Raw genomic sequence first — 18,717 nt, forward strand, 5'->3', positions numbered from 1 at the left:
ACGCTCTTAAAACGTGTTGATGAGGTCTTTTAGATCTGGTTTGGAGTGAACTTAAGACACACGTGCATGTTGAATGTCCCGGTTAATCTGCCCGTTAAGCCTTAGTGCAAATGCAACACCGTATTTTTGTCTTGTAGCATCCAGCCCCACCTCAGAGCTTCTGTTCCAGCTGCTTTCCTAACATCCACTATGCTGGCAACACCACACCAGAAACAAAAGTTCCTAGTTATGTGGGGTCAGGTAAGCAGACATTTTTACAATATTGTGCAGTTATGCAAAGTTATTAAAACTGGAATTTGTATTTGATGGTACGTTGGACAACCTTGCAAAACCACACAATATTGGTAAAATCCAAACCAAGAAGCCCCACTTGCCTGACCCCCCATCCCCTCCCTCTCTCCTCTGTGATAAATCAATGTGAGCACACTTGGCACACTGAAGGAATTGATCTGGAGCTTGGGCAGACTTCTTCTAATGGCTTCATGTTGCCCTTGTGGACCACTGGGGAGGGGAGGAGAAGAAAGACCCTTCTCACAAAGCTTTTACTTGCCTGAACAGGCCAGTTGAAGCCAAGGTTTTTTGTGCAAGGAGAAGTTGTGTAAGGAAGCTGAGAGCAGGCAGCTCGTCCTGGAAATCATAAATTTGAATGAGCCTGACAACACCAGCTGCAGGATTCCAGTTCAATTTTGTGATGTACAGGCAAGAAGGTGCTACATAGAAACATTAATTGCTTCTGGCATTGAGCTCCAAAATGTGTTTGCCTACCTATCAGAGCAGTTTTGTGTAGTGCCCATTGGTTCACCTAAAGCTAACTGGGGTGAATGGGTGCTCAGGTATTCCCAGGCAGATCTGTTCCCCAGCTTCCAAACTTGCTGAAAGGAGAAGAGGACACTGAGAGGCAGGCAGGTGGATCACCCTGCTTACAGTGCAAAGCTGCTGTGGTTTTTTTAAGAACTCTTTGCAAAAAGAGGTAAAGATGTTGCAGCCCACAAGAAAAGTGTGGCCTTGGAAATGAGCATTTAACATGTGTAAGCCTGTGTCCTGGAGAACAGCTGTGGTTGGGGGGGAGTGCAGAGAGCAGAGTCTGCTGCAAGCTGCAAAGAAAAGAAGGTGTAGAAGCCTGGGAAAGGATTCCAGTGGTTCTAGCAGTTCAGAGCAGGAAAAAACCCCCACATCTAACCTCTTAGAAATGGTTCCTGTAGATGTGCAGATGGGGAAAAACAGTCATTTACCAACTCAGAAGAGCACACGGGTTTGTACACCTCCACAGACACACTTCTAGGTATGGCCCATGGAAGGTGGCACCGGAAGTTTGTCAGTGTTTGCTTAGGAAATCAGTCAAAAAATGCAATGCTAGCCTTGTTTCATAACACAGCTGTTACCCTGATAGCAGCATTAACTGTGTGACTTACCAGTGGTATTTTTATTTCAGAGCACAAAGTGATCATTGTTGGTCTGGATAATGCAGGAAAAACAACCATTCTTTATCAATTGTAAGTATGAGCCACAGGTGGCATGTCATGTGTTTCGAGGTGTGCACTGTAGATAATACTCTGACTTGCTGCTGCTGCTTTCCACGTTAGTTTTTACTTGGAGGGCATTACCCTGCAGCTGGCTGGACAGTAGAGGTGGCAGTGGGGTCAGAGTGTGTGCTGAGAGCCTGGGAAGGGTTGTGTTTTGCCTGGTGGATGAATAAGGTTTTGTTCAGAGCTTTTATGTATCAGATGATGTTGCTATTACCACTTAATCACAACTGCCTTCGGTGTAGCCCTGTGGGCTGTTTGTCAGCACCATCAGAGATGGTGATGTTGAGGTTTTAGCCACAGGACCACGCTGCTGAACTGATCTGTGCTGCAGCTTGTAAATACCAAGCCAGCTGTTCTGTCAGGAGCAGAGCAGTGAAGCCTGAGCACTCCCTGCCACAACTTGTGTCCTGGGAACCACAAGGTAGTTCCAGGCTGTTTGTGGGGCAGGATGGAGGAGGGAGGCTTGAGCACTGGCTGGACCCAGGACAGCACAACCGGCCTGGCCTGGGCTTTGTTTGGGCCACCAGGGCCACCAGCCTTGGTAGGTGTCCTACAGCTTCTGCCTTCTGTTTGTCTGGCATGAACCTTGCTGCTGGTTTACATGAAACTTTTATGAGCCTCGTATCTCTGGTCCACTGCTGCATTTGTGATAAAAGGGTACACGTTTGTCTGCAGGCTCAGGAGCTCCTAGGTGGAACAGGCAACTCAAGGTCTTTTTGTAACAGAAACAGATTTGTGATTTCTCTCTTCCTGAGCCAGTGTCAGAAAGAATTCCTGCAAAGTGGTACAGCCATGCTGGCCCAATCCTACACTTCAAATTTGCTTTCTTAAAACGTTTGGGTTTTGCCAAATTATGATCTGTCTTTGCCGTTCTGAAACATGAAACTCGTGTAGCCTTCCCAGCTGCTCATGTCCTAGCATGCTCTGCAGAGAAAGTGGAAAGATGAAGGTGGTTGTTATTTACATCAGGACTGGGAGATTTTAAAAAGCATAAACAGAATGAAGAATAAGACTAGGCCCTGCTGCAGCTGAGGGCTGTCCTCAGTGCATTTTAATGCTGTGTGTGTCTCTCCACTTCCTCTAGAAAGGTCTCATGAGTCTCCTTCTCATCATCTCATTTCTGCAGTCTCAGTGTTTTCTTTTCCCTTTTGTGCAGTGGATCTTTTTGTGCCTCCTTGGACCCGTTTTAGCTCCCAGCACTTCCCCTCCTCTCCTATTCCCCTCCTGCTTTGGCAGAGCTCTCTGAGTCCTGTCCTCTCTTCCTCCTGCCTGACTCCTCCTGAAGCCCTACCTCCATCTGTGCATATCCCATTTTTTTTCCCCTCTTACTGCTTCTTCACAGCAGAGAAGTGTTCTGAGCATGAATTAATACAATTAACTCTTTTCATACGAGCTGGGCAGAGATAACTAGCAGGACGACTAGTGTTGGTTAGTGCCTTGGCTGTTCCTTTGAGGTCATGGAGTGTCACAGCAGATGTTGGAGTGGTGCTTCATCTAACAGATTGTGGGGCCTCCACAGATACTTCATTTCATCCCATTCCCCTCCCTCCCTGCAAGTAGCAGTAGGATTTTGTGCTCAGGTGTCTAGAAATGCCATTAAGCTTCATGCTCACCTTGTTCCAGAGGGAAACATCCACCTATGGTATTTCCAAACTGCCAGATGCCAACAGCTTGAATGTGAAAAGCTGCAGGTTCAGCCAAGGAGAGGAGATTCATGATACATCTCTTCCAGGCATTGAAAGGACTCTACAGAGCACCAGACCATCCCTTTATCTCCTCAGTTCTCTGTCTGACTGTTAAAAGTCTTAAATTAATGTTGCTGTAGCTAAAAGCTCTGCTAAAGCTTCAAAAATGTAAGATGGATAGAAAAATAAAGTCAAAATTACCAGAAGAAAAAAGTAAGTTTTTTGGAAATGGCTGATGTTTTCCTTGAAGCTACTTTTAATTTTTTTGTATGTCTGAAACAGTAAAGTTTAAATAATTTGAGCTTCAGGAGTATCCAGAGTGGACATTTGTTTCCAAAAAGTCGTTTATTGGACTATGCTGAAGGGAGAGAGAAGGAAGTTTGGATGTAAAGCAACTGAACTGTGAGGAAAGGACATTCTTAGGAGCCTGTACTGGAAGCAGAGTGAGATGTAGTATGTTTGGTGGAGCTGGATGATGAGTACTTGTTTTTCTGCAGCCTTGGAAATCTTGTGGCTTAACCACCTTCTTGAAGCAAAACAACTGCTCTGTCCCATGCGTGCCAAAATCGGCCTGGAAAAAGGGAAGCTGACTGCTTCAAGCAGCTTCTGAAGCAGATATTCTCTCAGCTTTCTGATTTAATTAACTATAATATCATTTTATTTGTGAATGCTCTCTCAGCTTTACAATTTGATTATCCTACAGTCCATGGAGTCTTTTTTTATTGCTGCTTTTATTATTTTAATTGTCCCCCCCCCGCCCCCGTCGAGCCTTGTCTCTTTTTGCCGCGCAAGGAATTCTCCCCCTGAAATTCTACCTTGGAGCGCCTGCCAGGTTCAGTGTTGATGGAAGTAGGTCAGCTTGGAGCCCTAAAGATTCTCTGTAGTGCAGGGAACTGGGCTAGTTTCTGCAGCATCTCACTGGGTGGCTCCCTTCCCTCTGCAGCTCCATGAACGAAGTGGTGCACACGTCGCCCACCATCGGGAGCAACGTGGAGGAGATCGTGGTGAACAACACCCGCTTCCTGATGTGGGATATCGGGGGGCAGGAGTCCCTTCGCTCCTCCTGGAACACCTACTATACAAACACTGAGGTGAGGGTGGATCCTTGGCTGGAGAGCTTGGGGGAACCATTGCTGGAGGAGGGAATCCAGCCACCTGACATCTATACCTGACATGCTTCTGGAGGGCTGGCTTAACTGGGCGTGGAATGGTACCCTAGCTTCTTTAGGGCATTCCTATTTCAATGTTTGAAGTCTCCCACTTAGCAAGCTGTTGTATGGCTTGCCTTGATGTTTCTTCTGTAAGATGCAGAATGTGGAGTTGCAGCTCAAAACGAGTTGTCTGTGAGGGTGCTGGATCTGCAGCCCTAGGGCAGGTACTCAGTGATGCTGGGATCCCTGTGCTTTCAGGTCCCTTCTTATGGACTGTGGCTGCCCTATCTCTGCAGCAGGTGCTCTAAGGCCTGTGTAACCCAGCAGGAGTAAGACTGAAAGCCCAAAAGTTTTCCTCCAAGACTGGGAGAACTCTTGCTAGCTCCCATCATCAGTTTCCTGAAGGACACCCAAGACTTTTAAGAACTCTGTAGTCCTGAAGTTACAGCACATATACTGAATCTGATTAAAGTAGTTGTTTCAGTCTAGGTTTCCTGTGTCATACCAATTGTGGTTTCTTAAAATAAGCTGCTTTTTTATAATAATTAACTTTGTTCCCCTGTGCTTTCCTTTAAAATACTGTGATGTGTATCTGCATGTATACTCTTGAAGTATGGAGCTTACTGGGGTTCTTTTAAATCCCTTACAAATACCTATTTGTATCTTAGTGTTTGAAGTAGAGGGGGAAAGCTGATACAGGGTACCTTTGTAAGGCTGCAACAAATTATTGGAGGGATCTGTGTGCTGCCTCAGTTACGCTGAGCAAAGAGCAAAACCAGATCTGGGACTACAGGGAAACACTTGCTTTCAATATAATTTTTTCACTTGGAAAAGGCAAGTTAGAAGATGTGCCAGGGGCACTTCCAAACCACAGCATAAGTTATAAATTATACCAGTGCTGTGGGTAATCACACTGGCCCCCATAGGAGAAGTGCATCTGGAATAGAGTGATATCAGTCTGGATAATCTGATGGGAACAGTAATCTGTCCTGCTGTCCAGTGTGTGACCAGGAAGATAAGAGTTTGTTCTCTGACTAACAACTTTTCACTTTTCATTTAAAGTTTGTGATAGTTGTTGTGGACAGCACAGACAGAGAGCGAATTTCTGTGACTAAAGAAGAACTCTATAAAATGTTAGCACATGAGGTGAGTAGACCCTGTGTTTTCTTTGTTTGGGTATTTCTTGTGGGTAAGATCTGGATGGATATGAAGGAGAGCAGATTCCCCTGCTGCTGGAGACAGCCCAGGATGGAGAGAGACCTCTCCAGGGAAGCCCAAGGCAAACAGGAGCAGTGATTTTCTCCCAGCTGCAGGCTGTGCTGTATCAGAGCTGTCTTGTTCCTGTTAGAGCTTCTGTCTTTTCTGAAACTCACGATAAAGCAGTAAATTAATACCAAATTACCAAAGAGAACTCCCACAAAAGTAGCTTTTCAACTTCTGAGTGCTTCAGTGATACAGAAATTAGGACCTACAAATGACTTCTGTGGGTTTTGTGCTTCAATCCATGTTAGTAGCTGAATGAGATAGTTTTAAAAAACATTTTAAAAACGTTGTTTCCTCCATTAACTTAATTACTATTTTTCATAGCTTCATGATGGCTTGATGTTTTCTCTTTTCACGGTGAACAGCTACAGCCTTAATAGTATGTCTTACAGCAATCAGCTATAAAGCTGAAGGAGTGAACTGCCCATGGCTGTAGGAGCCATCGTTCTATTTGCACTTGGAATTACAGAATGATGAGAGTATAATTAGCTAACTTGTAAAGACCCTCTTTAGAACTGAGCCTTGTTACAGGCCCAAAACTGAGCTTGCTGGGTCTTGGTTCAGCCTGGAGAAGAGAAGGCTCCAGGGAGACCTTAGAGCACCTTCCAGTGCCTGAAGGGGCTCCAGGAAAGCTGGGGAGGGACTTGGGACAGTGGCAGGGAGTGAGAGGACAAGGTGTGATGGATTAGAACCGGAAGAGGGAAGATTGAAGTTGGACATTAGGAGGAAATTCTTTAGTTTGAGGGTGGTGAGATCCTGGCCCATGTAACCCAGGGAAGCTGTGGCTGCCCCATTCCTGGAGGTGTTCAAGGGCAGGTTGGATGGGGCTTGGAGCAACCTGGAATGGTGGGAGGCATGGTGCCCGTGCAGGGGGTTGGAGCTAGTTGGTCTTTAAGGTCCCTTCCAACCCAAACCATTCTGTGGATACTGGCCTGCTGTGTAAGCACCTCTTGCATGACCCTAAAGTCGTGAAGACTTTAATGAACCCCTGGAATGCAGTGGGTTGGGAGTCCTGGTTTTTACTAAAGATGTGTTTAAATAAGCTTGGGACTCATGAGATTAATACAGACATTGTATGAGATGGCACTAAGCTTCCAACTTGAAGTGTCAGAATACAAAATGTGCATACAATTGATAGCATTATATCCCAAAATATTCCATCTATATTTAAACTATAGCCACTGTTTAGTAGCTGGCTGCAGAAAGAGCAGAGACTGGCTGTGGATTTCCTTTGAGGGATCATGGTAATCCAAAGCATTGGAGAAAAAACAAGTGCTTTACCTGGTGTCTTGGGTTTCTGATTTTTGGTAGTGAAATTGATGGTGTTTAATGAAATAAATTCTGTGAAGTTAGGTCTGACTTTTTGGTTGTGGTAAGAGTGGCACGGGGGCGTGGTTGGATTTCAGAGTGGTGCTCTCCAGTCTGTTGCAGTGGCCACACAACCTCTGCCTCTGCTGTTTCACCATCTCTAAGGAAGATGTAGAAGTTGCTAACCAGCTGAATTTGAAAAGAAGGAAGTCTGGAGTTCCAAGCAGCTTGAATGCCCTTGCTTCATGTGGGGGGACTATTTCTGTGCTCTGAAAGCACCCATCTAACAGTAAATGTGCCCATTGTTTTACAGCAGGAAGTTCTGAGTATGTTCTTCTGACTCTCCAGATGCCATGACGTTTGAGGAGAGCAATAATACATGTAGGCTGACATGAGTGTCAGATATTTATTTAGAATAGCTTTTCCTCCCAGTCCTTGAAAATCTTTTATTTTTGATAAACAGAATCATAGAATCCTAGGGGTTGGAAGGGACCTCAAAAGATCACCCAGTCCAACCCCCCTGCCAGAGCAGGGTCATCCAGAGCACATCACACAGGAACGTGTCCAGGCAGGTTTTGAATGTCTCCAGAGTAGGAGACTCCACAGCCTCTCTGGGCAGCCTGTCCCAGAGCTCTGTCACTCTCACAGGAAATAAGTTTTTTCTGATATTCACATTGAACCTCCTATGCTCCAATTTACACCCATTACCCCTTGTCCTATCACTGGTCATCACTGAGAAAAGCCTAACTCCATCTCCCTGACACTCACCCCTTACATATTTGTAAACATTGATGAGGTCACCTCTCAGTCTCCTTTTCTCCAAGCTAAAGAGACCCAGCTCCCTCAGCCTTTCCTCAGCAGGGAGATGTTCCACTCCCTTCATCATCTTTGTGGCTCTGCTCTGGACTCTTTCAAGCAGTTCCCTGTCCAATTTAATGTCTGTTCAATTTAATGTCTGTTAAGGCAAAATTGAGCTGCCCAAATCAGTTGCATCTATTTTCTGGACCAGATCATTTGGGAATTGATTTTACTGCTTGTAAAAATTAGTATGCCTGATAGGCATTTAAGTGAATGAGTTGTCTTGGCTTCCTGGGAAGACCTTTTTACTTTCAGAGGAACAGATTTTCAATAATATGTGCCCATACTAGTGTAATTCCAAGCAGCTTGAGATAAAATAAGCTTGCCCCTAGAGTCACTGTTCTCAAAATGGTGAATTCTGATGATTTAAATATTGCATGAGCCTTGCAAAGCAGTGTGTGTGATGTGCTTGTTACTGCAGAGGGCCATCCCTTGCTTCTAAAGCAGCACAAGTGATTATTTTCTACAAATTCTGTGTATCCTCTAAATAAAACATCACTGCAGCTTGTTTTATGCTGTCAGCAGCAGTCTTTCTGCTTCCTAATGGCTGGAATTTCCCTGGCAGGGGCTGCTGGCAGGCAAAACTGCCTCTGATGCCCAGTTGGGTGCCAGCATCCTGCACCAGGCTGGGCAGGGTTTTACCAGGGCTTCAGAAGTTCTGCTGGGGTGACCCACTCTTGCCCCACCTAAGAACTGCTTCACAGTCTGCTGATGGGGTACTGAAATCAAGTCTTTAACAGCATGGCAGTGCATCAGAGTGGTGTGTGTGGAGCAGAGCTGGGCTCAGGAGAATGCAGGAAAGGTTTGGGTGCAGAGGCAGGGGTGAGCTGAGGAGCTCAGGGTGAAACGGGAGCCCCCAGGTGTTAGAGGTGTGTGAGGTCAGTGCAGCTGCACAGGCACAGCCTGCCCTGATCCTCAGAGAGCACAGCAAAACCTGGTGCCTGGTTCTGCAGATCAGCCCAGGAAAAACTCGACCTTGGGCCTGCTGGATCAAAGGATTTTGTGAAGTTGCACGTCAGTCACCCTGCAGGAGTTTATAGCTGGAGTGTTGGGTTTTGTGGGTTTTTTGCTAGGGCCTCAAGTTCTCTACTGCTTCCAAGGGCTGATTTGTAATAATCTTTTTTTTTCTTCTTTCTCCCTAGGACTTAAAAAAAGCAGGTTTGCTGATATTTGCTAACAAGCAAGATGTTAAAGAGTGCATGACTGTAGCTGAAATATCTCAGTTTCTGAAACTGACTTCAATTAAGGATCACCAGTGGCACATCCAGGCCTGCTGTGCCCTCACTGGAGAGGGGTAAGAGCAATTCTTGTCTGCAGGAGGAGAATCTTAAATTATTTTGGGATTTTTTTAATTGTAGTGTTTCGTTTTAGTGCACATTCCTCCCCTGTTGATCATAATCTGACTCTTTAAGACTTGGGAGCTCAGAACATACTGGCTGAGGATCAGTGTGACCCAAAAACCAGTGTTCACATCAAATCTGCGATCTCCCTCACAGTGATAAAACTTTGTATGTCTTGGGCTGAAGGAGGGCAAGGGTGGGAATGACCTAAAACATCTTCTGGTTTATTAACAATAATCATAATCACCTGGTCTAGTGGGAGGTGTCCCTGCCCATGGCAGGGAGTTGGATCTAGATGGTATTTAAGGCTTTTTCCAGCTCAAACCATTCAACTATTCTGTGATAATTAGAGAATACTTCAGTGTATGCCTGGAAGTGCTGGGGTCTGAGGTCTCTCACCTATAGGTTGCATGGTAAGATCCAGGGAATACTGCACTTGGAGTGAATTGTTTCTGGAAATGATTCCTTCACTCAGAATCACAAGAGCTCTTGGGAAGAATTTCAGTCAGTGCCATGGATTTAGCTTTGACTTTTAAGTTATCCTGAGAGTTGCATGTTCCTTAAAAAGGGTCTCTCTTTGTTACAGGCTGTGCCAAGGACTCGAGTGGATGATGTCAAGACTTAAGATCAGATGATTTTTAATGACCTCTTTGCACAGACATTGCTTGAGAAGAGCTGTACCCACAATGACCTTCACAGTGGCAGAATTGATGGGTTGGGTGTATTTATACAGAACTGATTTCAACTTTTATTTTCTACATAGATGCACACACACATACCTGTATATAAATTAAGACTGTTCAGCAAAAAGAAAGATGCAGCTGAGGCTCCAGTTTGGTTTCCTGTTTGTTTTCCTCCGAGGATGCATGTGAAAGCTGTGATCAATTTTCGTTTCAAGATACAGCCACTCAGAACAGTCCAATGTTGAGCGTGGTGAAGATGAAGTGAGAGGAAGGAGCTTTTAATTTTGAGTTTTATTATTCCATGGTAGTCCTCTCTAGTTGAAGATGTTGGCTTCATTATTCCAGTAAATTAGCAAACAAATGGATGGCATAGATACCAACTTTCCAGTATTTTTAAGGTTACCGGTGTTACCAATGCAAAAATATTTTCCTGTATGTGTACTGTACATATTTATGTATATTTATACCTCAATTTTAGGTTAATTGCAATCTGTTCAGACCAGTGTGTCAAGCTGAATCAGTATCTTGACAGCAGTACTAATACCTGACATGGCCAACATGTCACGACTTCTTTTCCTCTGTCATCTGTATGGCTGTGGGGCCCACCAGACAGGTGGCTCACCACGACTTGATAAAGCAGACTCTCTCTTCAGACCACGGCTTGTTTCTCAGATGATTTTTCAGCTAGGGAGGATGCCAGGAGGGATGGGGGCATGGGAGTTGGGCTGCACCTGACAGCCCGGGCAAACATTTGCCAGAGAGTTTAAACTGAAACGGTTTCTCTTCTTGGATTGTTGTGGCCGCTGGGTGAGGTGGTTCTCAAAGGTGCATGTCATGCTATCCTGTGGAGCTGCTTTTCTTTCTTTGCAGTGCTGTTCATGTGTGAATCCAGTCCAGTAGAAGTACCTTTTGCTGTCAGAAAGGGAAAAATGTCATTTTTATTCTTTTTTTTCCTTAACCAAAGAGGAGGCACAAAAGTATTTTTCAAAGTCCCACCAGTATCTGACAAAGCAAGTCATACTGTGTGTTAAGTGTATTCTCAGAGGAAAGCTCTCTTCTCTTTGATAGCATAAATGCCTGTCTACAGTGGATGGAGCTGGGGTGGGGAAGGGCAGCAAGCCAGATGGACCCTACTTGAGGAGCTGGGAGTGACCCCTCGATCCTGTTCCTCAGCAGCTCCAGGGCAGCGCTTCTTGAAAACATAACTCCCTTGCCCAGGCCCCAGGTGAGTTATGAAGATGTGCCAGAACACTACATGATTATCTCTTTGTATTGTAGGACCTGGTGGGGTGGATGTGCTGTGGGAAAGGTGTTCAGATTTGCCATTTTAAAGGATACAGGCTCTTCCTTGGGATGACAGTTGGGTGGTTGGAAATATCATCAGTATTGTGGAAGTGTACAGAGCCTTAATCATGGGCTTGTATGTTGGAGATGTATGTTTGGGGACTACAGCAAAGTGAAATAAAACTGTTAAAAATATCCTTCCAAATATCCTTCCCTTTCTCAGCTCGTACATCTGGTAAGGATGGAAAAGGAATTTTAAAGAAAATGCTTAGTTTGAACTTTTACAAGGGCTTATCTTGGGTTGTGGGATAATTTCACCTGCTTCACTGGGAATCATGTTGTGAATTTGTGGGGAAGAGAAGCGAGGTGATTCCAAAAGCCTGTATTTAACAAAGGCAGGTAAAGAATGTAACTTTTTAATGTATTTTGATATCTCTTGAGGATGCTCACTGGGCAGGGAGTCTGCAGTCTGTTTAACATTCTAATGTGTACATGCATATATTTGCAGTGCATGCACATAGATACTGGTATTTAACTGGTGTATAGCAAAATGTATACATGTTTGAAGAAACAACAATATAATGCAAAGACTTTCTCAGTTTATCTGATAGTATCTTCAAGAAATGAGCTCTGTGCACACTTGCATATGACATGGGATTGTGCATTTTCCAGTCTTAAAAAAGAAAAAGCAGACTTGCTTAGAGACCTCATGTTTGGTTTTTGAGTCTTATGTCTTCCTCTCCCTCCTGAAATAATTGTTCTGTAGTATTGTTGGCTGCTTCTGCCTGGATCTGCACAGGTCACACGTGTTGGGATTTTGGTGGTTTTTAAGAAACCTGGTTGCTCCTGTTAAGGGAGGAAAACTCACAGAGCAGGATCCTGATCTTCTGCTCCTTGCTGAAATGTGGTGCTTACTCCTCTGCTTCAATGCCTGTGACTTGGTAGGCCCATAGAATGACAGTGTGGTGTTTGTTCCAGGTGTGGCTTGTGTGGCAACCAGACCCCTTACCTTTGCAGGGGAGCAAACTCGGGTTTGCTCTCTCTCCCTCTCGGTGTCCTGGCCACTTCCACCTTCCCTGGCCTCTGGGATCCTGCTGTGATTCACTTCACCTTTGTTCCCCAATGGCAACAGACCCTTGTGGGGAGCTGGGAGCATGCACACCTGAGGGCTGCCTGCTCCAACAATGACTTCTCTGCCCCAGACTGTTCAAAATCCAAAAATGAGTTCCTTGTCTGTGTGTTGGGCACTGAGCAATCAGCCTTAACCCAGCTACTAAACAAAGGTGTGTGTCAAATGTAACAGTGGGAGGTGTTTTCTATCTGTGTTGTGATTCTATCGTATTTCAGGGGGCAGGTGTGCTCTTCACAGCCACGGAGTGGTGGCCAGTGCCTCTGTGCACTGTGTGACTGCAGCCCCTTCCCTGAGGCTCAGGAACCAAAGGAAGACACTTGGAATGCTGGATTTTCTGTCTGTAAGGAATTTCTCTCCGGTAGCTGGGAAGTTCTTTGTCAGCCCCTTGCAAACAGAGGGGATTTTTAAAAGGTAGTCACCTAGTAGAGCTGGAGAGCTGGCAAACTTCAGAACACAAACCTACTTGCTGACAGCTTTTTGTCTTTCCCTTGCAGGACGATTCCCATTTTTCTCATATCTCTGTCCATTGAAAAGCAAATTAACTTTGTCTCGTTTCTGCTTTCAACTTCCCTCTCTTATTGTTTGGGAACAATTGTCTTTACATGAGTCATGACCCTGATTTGAACTGCTTTTGTGTTCTCACCCTCAGTGTTGCCTTGCCTTGGCTTTCAGCTGAAGCTTCAGATGCCTTTGCCTTTGTTCTTAAATGAAATTAATTCTTGGGACATCCTACAGAAAAAGGGAGGGGTCTTTAAAAATGGGTATTTAGGTTTATGCTGCAGGATGCCATTTAACTAGCAAAAAAACCCAACAGCTCTAAGTCCCCTTTCAGTAATACTTGAAGAGTCTCTTTTGGTTTGGCTGCTAATAGAGAGGGTATATCAGCTCTCCTCTGTGATCTGAAAATTAGGCTTTTCAGTGTGAGGCGAGGTGGGGTGCAGAACTAGGGAAAGGTGAGCAGGGATCCTCCCAAGCTTTGCTAGTTTTTCATATCTGTTTTTTTCCCCATAGTTCTGTTTTCAGGGAGGCTCAGTAGCTGGTTCCCTGTGCACTGTGATAGGACGTTACTAGGTGGGTGTGTCTACATGGGTGGGTGTTGAACATCTCCAGAGGGCACCTCCTACAGCCTGTGCAGCTCAAGTGCCTACAACTGAGTAATGTTTTTTTTCTCTTTGTTGCAATTCTCATTTCCTTAAAATAGATACATTTCTATAAAAACATCTAACTGTGTGTAAATGAGTGTTTTGTCCCCTCCTTACACACTGGTTTTAAAGTAGTTTAAGAAAAGTGTCTTTGCTACAATCCTTCCTACCCAAGTAGATGGAGTTTCTCTCCATTCCAGGCACTTTTCCATTTATCAGATGTCACCTGGCCAGCTTTGTGAGAGGGAATAGTGAATTTGTCCTTGTATCAGATGGATTAGCTGGAATTCTTTTCAAGGAACTCTGTTTCAGTAACACAATCCAGGAATCCTAGGCCTTGCAACCACCCTCGTGTAAGTAGTTCCTTTTTAATTGACTAGTAGAACATCAGTGTTGCTCCTGTCAGACTAATGATGTCTGAAAAATAGGGAGTTTTTTTGAGCTAACTGGAATGTAATATTGAGCCTCACTGAGCATTAGGGGACAAGAACGAGTTGGTGTCCCAAAGAACAGCACTATGGAAGAAAAAAGTCCTTGCCTGTAGCTGGGAGATGCATTATAAACACTACTGGGACTTGAGTGTCATTGTTGCAGTTTATTAAATATACAAAAAAGATAAATTATGAGGGGTTGCCACTGTAACTTTTTATAATGTGCTTTAGAATCATAAGCAGAAATTATACTCTTGCCTTACTAGGATTTTACTGGTTGATTTTTATATTGTACAGAGACTTTTTTGACAAGGGTCTTCACATCAGCCAGTGGCCTTCACACCTGACAGGATCATACCCACCTACCTCCTGTAGCCTTTTAAACCCCATTTCTTGTGAGCAAGGGCACAGGTTGGGTGGGGGTTTTTAGCTTTTCCTATTTGTGAATTTAGAAACCTTGGCTGATACTGAATTAGGTTAGAAATGCTGCTTTACCTTGAAGGCTCTAAGTCAGCCTGTGTAAATCCTCAGCTCCGTGTTACTCGTGTCTAAGTGCTTGTGCTGTGGAGGGTGGAAGAGGTGGCCAAGAAAAGGTGTGTTCTGTGGAGACATCCAAACAAAACTCTTCTGGCTGGAAAGCCTGAGCACTTTGGTGGCTAATTAATTAGTAGTGTGTGCTTGAGGAAGGGTAACCACTCCAGTGCCTGTCGTGTTTTCATGAATGTTTTCAACACGTTCTCAGCTTCCATTCTTTTCCAAAAGAACCCTACCAAGTACTGGACTGTCAATCCAACCTCCTACACTGAACTTGTCCTCTCAGAGTCAAAGGGAAGCTTCCCAGATGAGTGGTGTCCTCCCCTTGCAGTGCATTATCTGTCCCTCTCCTACAAATGCAAAGTCCACGTGCACAAACATCACTCATGCAGCCAGGGGTGTGTTTCTTTGGGTCACTTGTGTTTTGTCCTGCCCTTTCTCCAAACTTTCTCTTCTTTCTGAAAGAAATGCACAAAGTATGTGGTGAGTGGTGATACTGCCATAAAATTCCCTTCCAGAAATGCAGAATTATTGCTTCAAAGGGACACAGGGACGTGCCAGGGCTGCACTTCCTGGCGTGAGCACTTCTGTGTCTGGAATTTAAACATGTTTATTCAAGTAATTTAGCTACAACTTTTTGTAAAGCTGTTTATTGCAATAAAGTTCAGTCATGTTTCCATAAAGTAACTTTTCCTGAAATTTTATCAGAACATTCCTTGGATTGTTTCCCTCTTCTGTCTTTTAAAATTTGTTTTTTTGAAGGGAGAAGGGAACTCATCCAGCCCTTTTAATTCTTGTGAAACAAGAGGTGAAACACTGATTTGGTCTAGAGCTGGGGGGCTGTGTACAAGCATCTTCCATGCACATTGGCAGATAAGGTCAGAACTGCTAATTTTTGAAAAACCACCAGTATTTGTTATTCTCAGATGAAAGCACTTGTCAGAATTCTACTGTTTGCATTAAATCTTTCATGTGTGTGTTGTGGTGGAGCTGTTCAGGCTGAGGAATGATTTCTGACCCATCACATGGGGGTTTTGTAGGTATTATTGGGCTGAAATACTGGGTTCTGGCAAACCTGTGGTGGTGGGGTGGGTATTGGGAGATTGGCAATTGGGGCAAGTTGGGTGCTAAGTCTGTGCTGCCTGGTTTGAAAGAAGGGGGATGAAAAGGCAGGGTGAAATGCTCCTTTCCTGTGGGAAGCTCTGAATTCTGGTGGTGTTGCCACCCCTGTGTGTCCCCACACCACGTGCTGGTGTTTGCAGCCCCAGGAGCAGGGAGGCCTGAGGGGTGACTTGTTAGAAAGCAAAAGAGGTGAGGCCAAAGCTGGGTTAACAATCCTGGTGGCAGTGCAGGGGAGGTGTGGTGCTGCTCAGCTCTGCAGCCCCAAGCCCTCACTTTGGCCTCCTGGCTGCCTTTCTAACTGAGCAGCCTGTGCCCTGTTGGGCAGTGGTGCTGTAGGGTGGCTTTGCTGGTAAGTAATGCAAGGGCAGGTGCTGTCGTTAACTGAGTTGGGTAATGAGGAAATGCATCACCAACCCCCATGGTGTAAGAGGTGGCAAAATGCTTTTCCCCACTCCTGATCCTCCTGCCTCCCTGCTCAGCACAGGGCTCCTCTGGACTGTCCCTTCCTCAGGCCAGCATGTCCCCTTGGTGCTGTCTAACCTTGGGCCATGGATCACCACGTTGCTCCATAAAAATGCATCCAATCTTTCCCAAGGTTTTTGTTCAGTTTTGGCACAAAACACCTTTCTTCTTCTTGACTGCACACAAAAAACAGTGTTTGCTGCTGCTGCTCAACTCTGGCCATTCTGCTGCATCCAACGACTGAGCATCTGGTGTGGAGACCTGCTGAAATGAGCTGTGGCTTGGCCAGCAACATCTAGGGTAGGAAACTTGAAACAGATTTTTAACAGAAAATGCTGTTGCTTTTTGGCTTTTTTTCTTGACTCTATGAAAGGTAAAGACTGCTGTGTTCTCTTTAATTGTTGTTTTGTTTTTTTTAAAAAAAACCAAACCTAACAGTGCTTTTTTGATCCTGTTACCACTTTGAATATCACAGGTTGGGTCATGACTCTACCAATCTGCATTGATTTATTCCCTCTGATATGGCTCTTTAATATGAGGCTGAATTAGATGCAGAACTACAGAACAGTCAGCATCTTCAGAGCCAATTCCTGTTTTTTGTTGTGTTTTGCTTTTTTTGCCCCTGATCCTTCAAAATTGGAAGGGTGAATATGTGTGTGTGTTCATTTCTGTAGGCAAACTACTGGGGTCACACGAAGAGATGCAGATCATGGACCAGTAACAATGAAACTTGTCTGAATTTGTTGTAAATAAAGATTTAATCTAAATGCTGGTGATGTTGGAGGTCCTGGTTCTCCTGAGTCCTGACAGACACCCCTTTGTTACCTGTATGTGTTGCTCTGAAACATGAAGTGATTGATGTGTATTAGAGCTGTATAAACAACTAATAAACCTGTTTGTATTAAGTTGCCCAGGTAATGTCTTCATTTTAGACTCACTGTGCCATGTTCAGAGGAAGCCTGACAACTCGTTTTTCGAGGTGATACACGTGGAAATACACATGTAAAATAATGATGTTGGATTTGTTCAGCCTAACACCTTTTGCCAGCGTAGCAGCTCCCTGGTGCAGCAGCACCTGAGCCTTGTTTCTCAGCCCGTGGGTAACAGTGGGTGAGGCATCTGCTTGGTGCCACCCTGGTGAGATGGTGGCTGCTCAGCCAGGGGATGCTGGTGGCCCCAGGAGTCTTGAGCTGGGGCTGCACAGGTTGGTAAGTCTTCCCTTACTGTTGTGATATGGATTTTCCTCTGCTTTAGACAACACTCAGATGTTTGCAGTGCTCTTAAGCAACAAATCATCCAACTGCTTTGTTGTTGGGAAGTGGTTTGTTTTTTTTTTCTTGTTTGTTTTTATTTTTTGGAAGGCTTTACATTTTAATTGGGAAGATAAGAAGACAGGCTGGGAGAGTTGGGGTGTTCAGCCTGGAGAAGAGAAGGCTCCAGGGAGACCTTAGAGCACCTTCCAGTGCCTGAAGGGGCTCCAGGAAAGCTGGGGAGGGGCTTGGGACAAGGGCAGGGAGGGAGAGGGCAAGGAGGAATGGCTTCAAGCTGAAAGAGAGGAGATTGAGATGGGATATGAGGAAGGAATTCTTCCATGTGAGAGTGGTCAGACTCTCACCATTTTCTTGGGCTGTGGTGGCATCTCAATCCCACTGGTTGGTTCATGGTGTGTATTTCCTGCATGCTTCTCTGCAGATGCTCATCACAGTCTCCTGGTCACAGCAATTAAGATATAATTCAGGGATTGAAAACATAGTTCAGCTGCTTCATTACTTTCTGTGCTGCCTCTTTGATTTGGGTTGGATGGGGCTTGGAGCAACCTGGGCTGGTGGGAGGTGTCCCTGCCCATGGCAGGGGGTTGGGAATGGGTGATCTTTAAGGTCCCTTGCAGCCCAAAGCAGCCTGAGATTCTGTGGTTCATTCTATTAAGACACTTGAGTCCCTGTTCCCGTGGCAGCCCCGGCTGCCTGAGGTGCTGGAGTGTTCACACGGCAGTGAACAGGGAGGCTGGAAAAGGAAGGGAAGCCCCAAACCTTACATGATACAAAAGTGTGGTAAAACATCTCAAGAAACAAAACGAGGAGAAGTGTTAGTTTCTTAAGAACATGTTGCCCTAATCAGGGAAAGCTGCTTTCCCAGGCACCTTTCTTAACTGTGCATGTTCTCCCTCCACAGAGCAGCTCTTGCCCGTGTCAGCAGGTGCACAGGGGAAGACAAAACTGCTCTGAGCTACTGAACGAATTGTCACTGATCCTTGTGTTGTACCTGCCTTGTTCACAACTACAGGGGTGAAGATGCCACGAAGGAGCCCAGAACCAAGTTCCTCCTCCCCTTGGTCAGTTGTGGAGAGTTTTTCTGCTGTGCTGGGTGAGGTTTTTTGTTGGCCACCATTTGCTTGCTGTGTGGTGTGAGTGGATAATGCTGGTGTTTTAAGACCACTGAGAACCCTCTTTTACAGGACCTCAGCAATCCATGTGCCTTCCTCCTCCACACACCTGTGCTGCACTGATCACCTCTGGACCTTGCCATGGAGTGTTCATGAACCTGTGCCTTTGGCTCCAGAGGGAAAGTGGCTGCTCAGAGCAACTGATTCAACACAAAATGCAGTAGCCACAAGCTCTGAAGCTGTTCATCTGCTGCAGACAGAAACACAGGTTTTGAGTAACTGATGTTCAAAGTGACCCTTGTTGTGTTCCTTTTTTAATATAGGTGAGACATGGAGGTGAAGTGACCTTCAGGTGGCCTGATGGGGACATTTGTGATATGAGATCTGTTTGGGGGTTTTTTTCTGGTTCAGCA

General features: G+C 45.1%; 1 protein-coding gene across 1 annotated transcript; it reads left to right on the forward strand.

The window, feature by feature from the left end:
- Nucleotides 1–1,437: 1,437 nt before the first annotated feature.
- ARL5A (ADP-ribosylation factor-like 5A) lies at nucleotides 1,438–10,392 on the forward strand. The gene is made up of 5 exons (XM_010002251.1): nucleotides 1,438–1,493; nucleotides 4,155–4,302; nucleotides 5,425–5,508; nucleotides 8,934–9,085; nucleotides 9,718–10,392. The coding sequence occupies exons 2-5, from the start codon at nucleotides 4,159–4,161 to the stop codon at nucleotides 9,764–9,766; spliced, it is 429 nt and encodes a 142-aa protein (XP_010000553.1). The 5' UTR covers nucleotides 1,438–1,493; nucleotides 4,155–4,158; the 3' UTR covers nucleotides 9,767–10,392.
- Nucleotides 10,393–18,717: the final 8,325 nt, after the last annotated feature.

The sequence above is a fragment of the Chaetura pelagica genome, unplaced genomic scaffold (genome assembly GCF_000747805.2).
Source record: "Chaetura pelagica isolate M959 unplaced genomic scaffold, ChaPel_1.0 scaffold677, whole genome shotgun sequence".
In the NCBI taxonomy this organism is placed as follows: Eukaryota; Metazoa; Chordata; class Aves; order Apodiformes; family Apodidae; genus Chaetura; species Chaetura pelagica.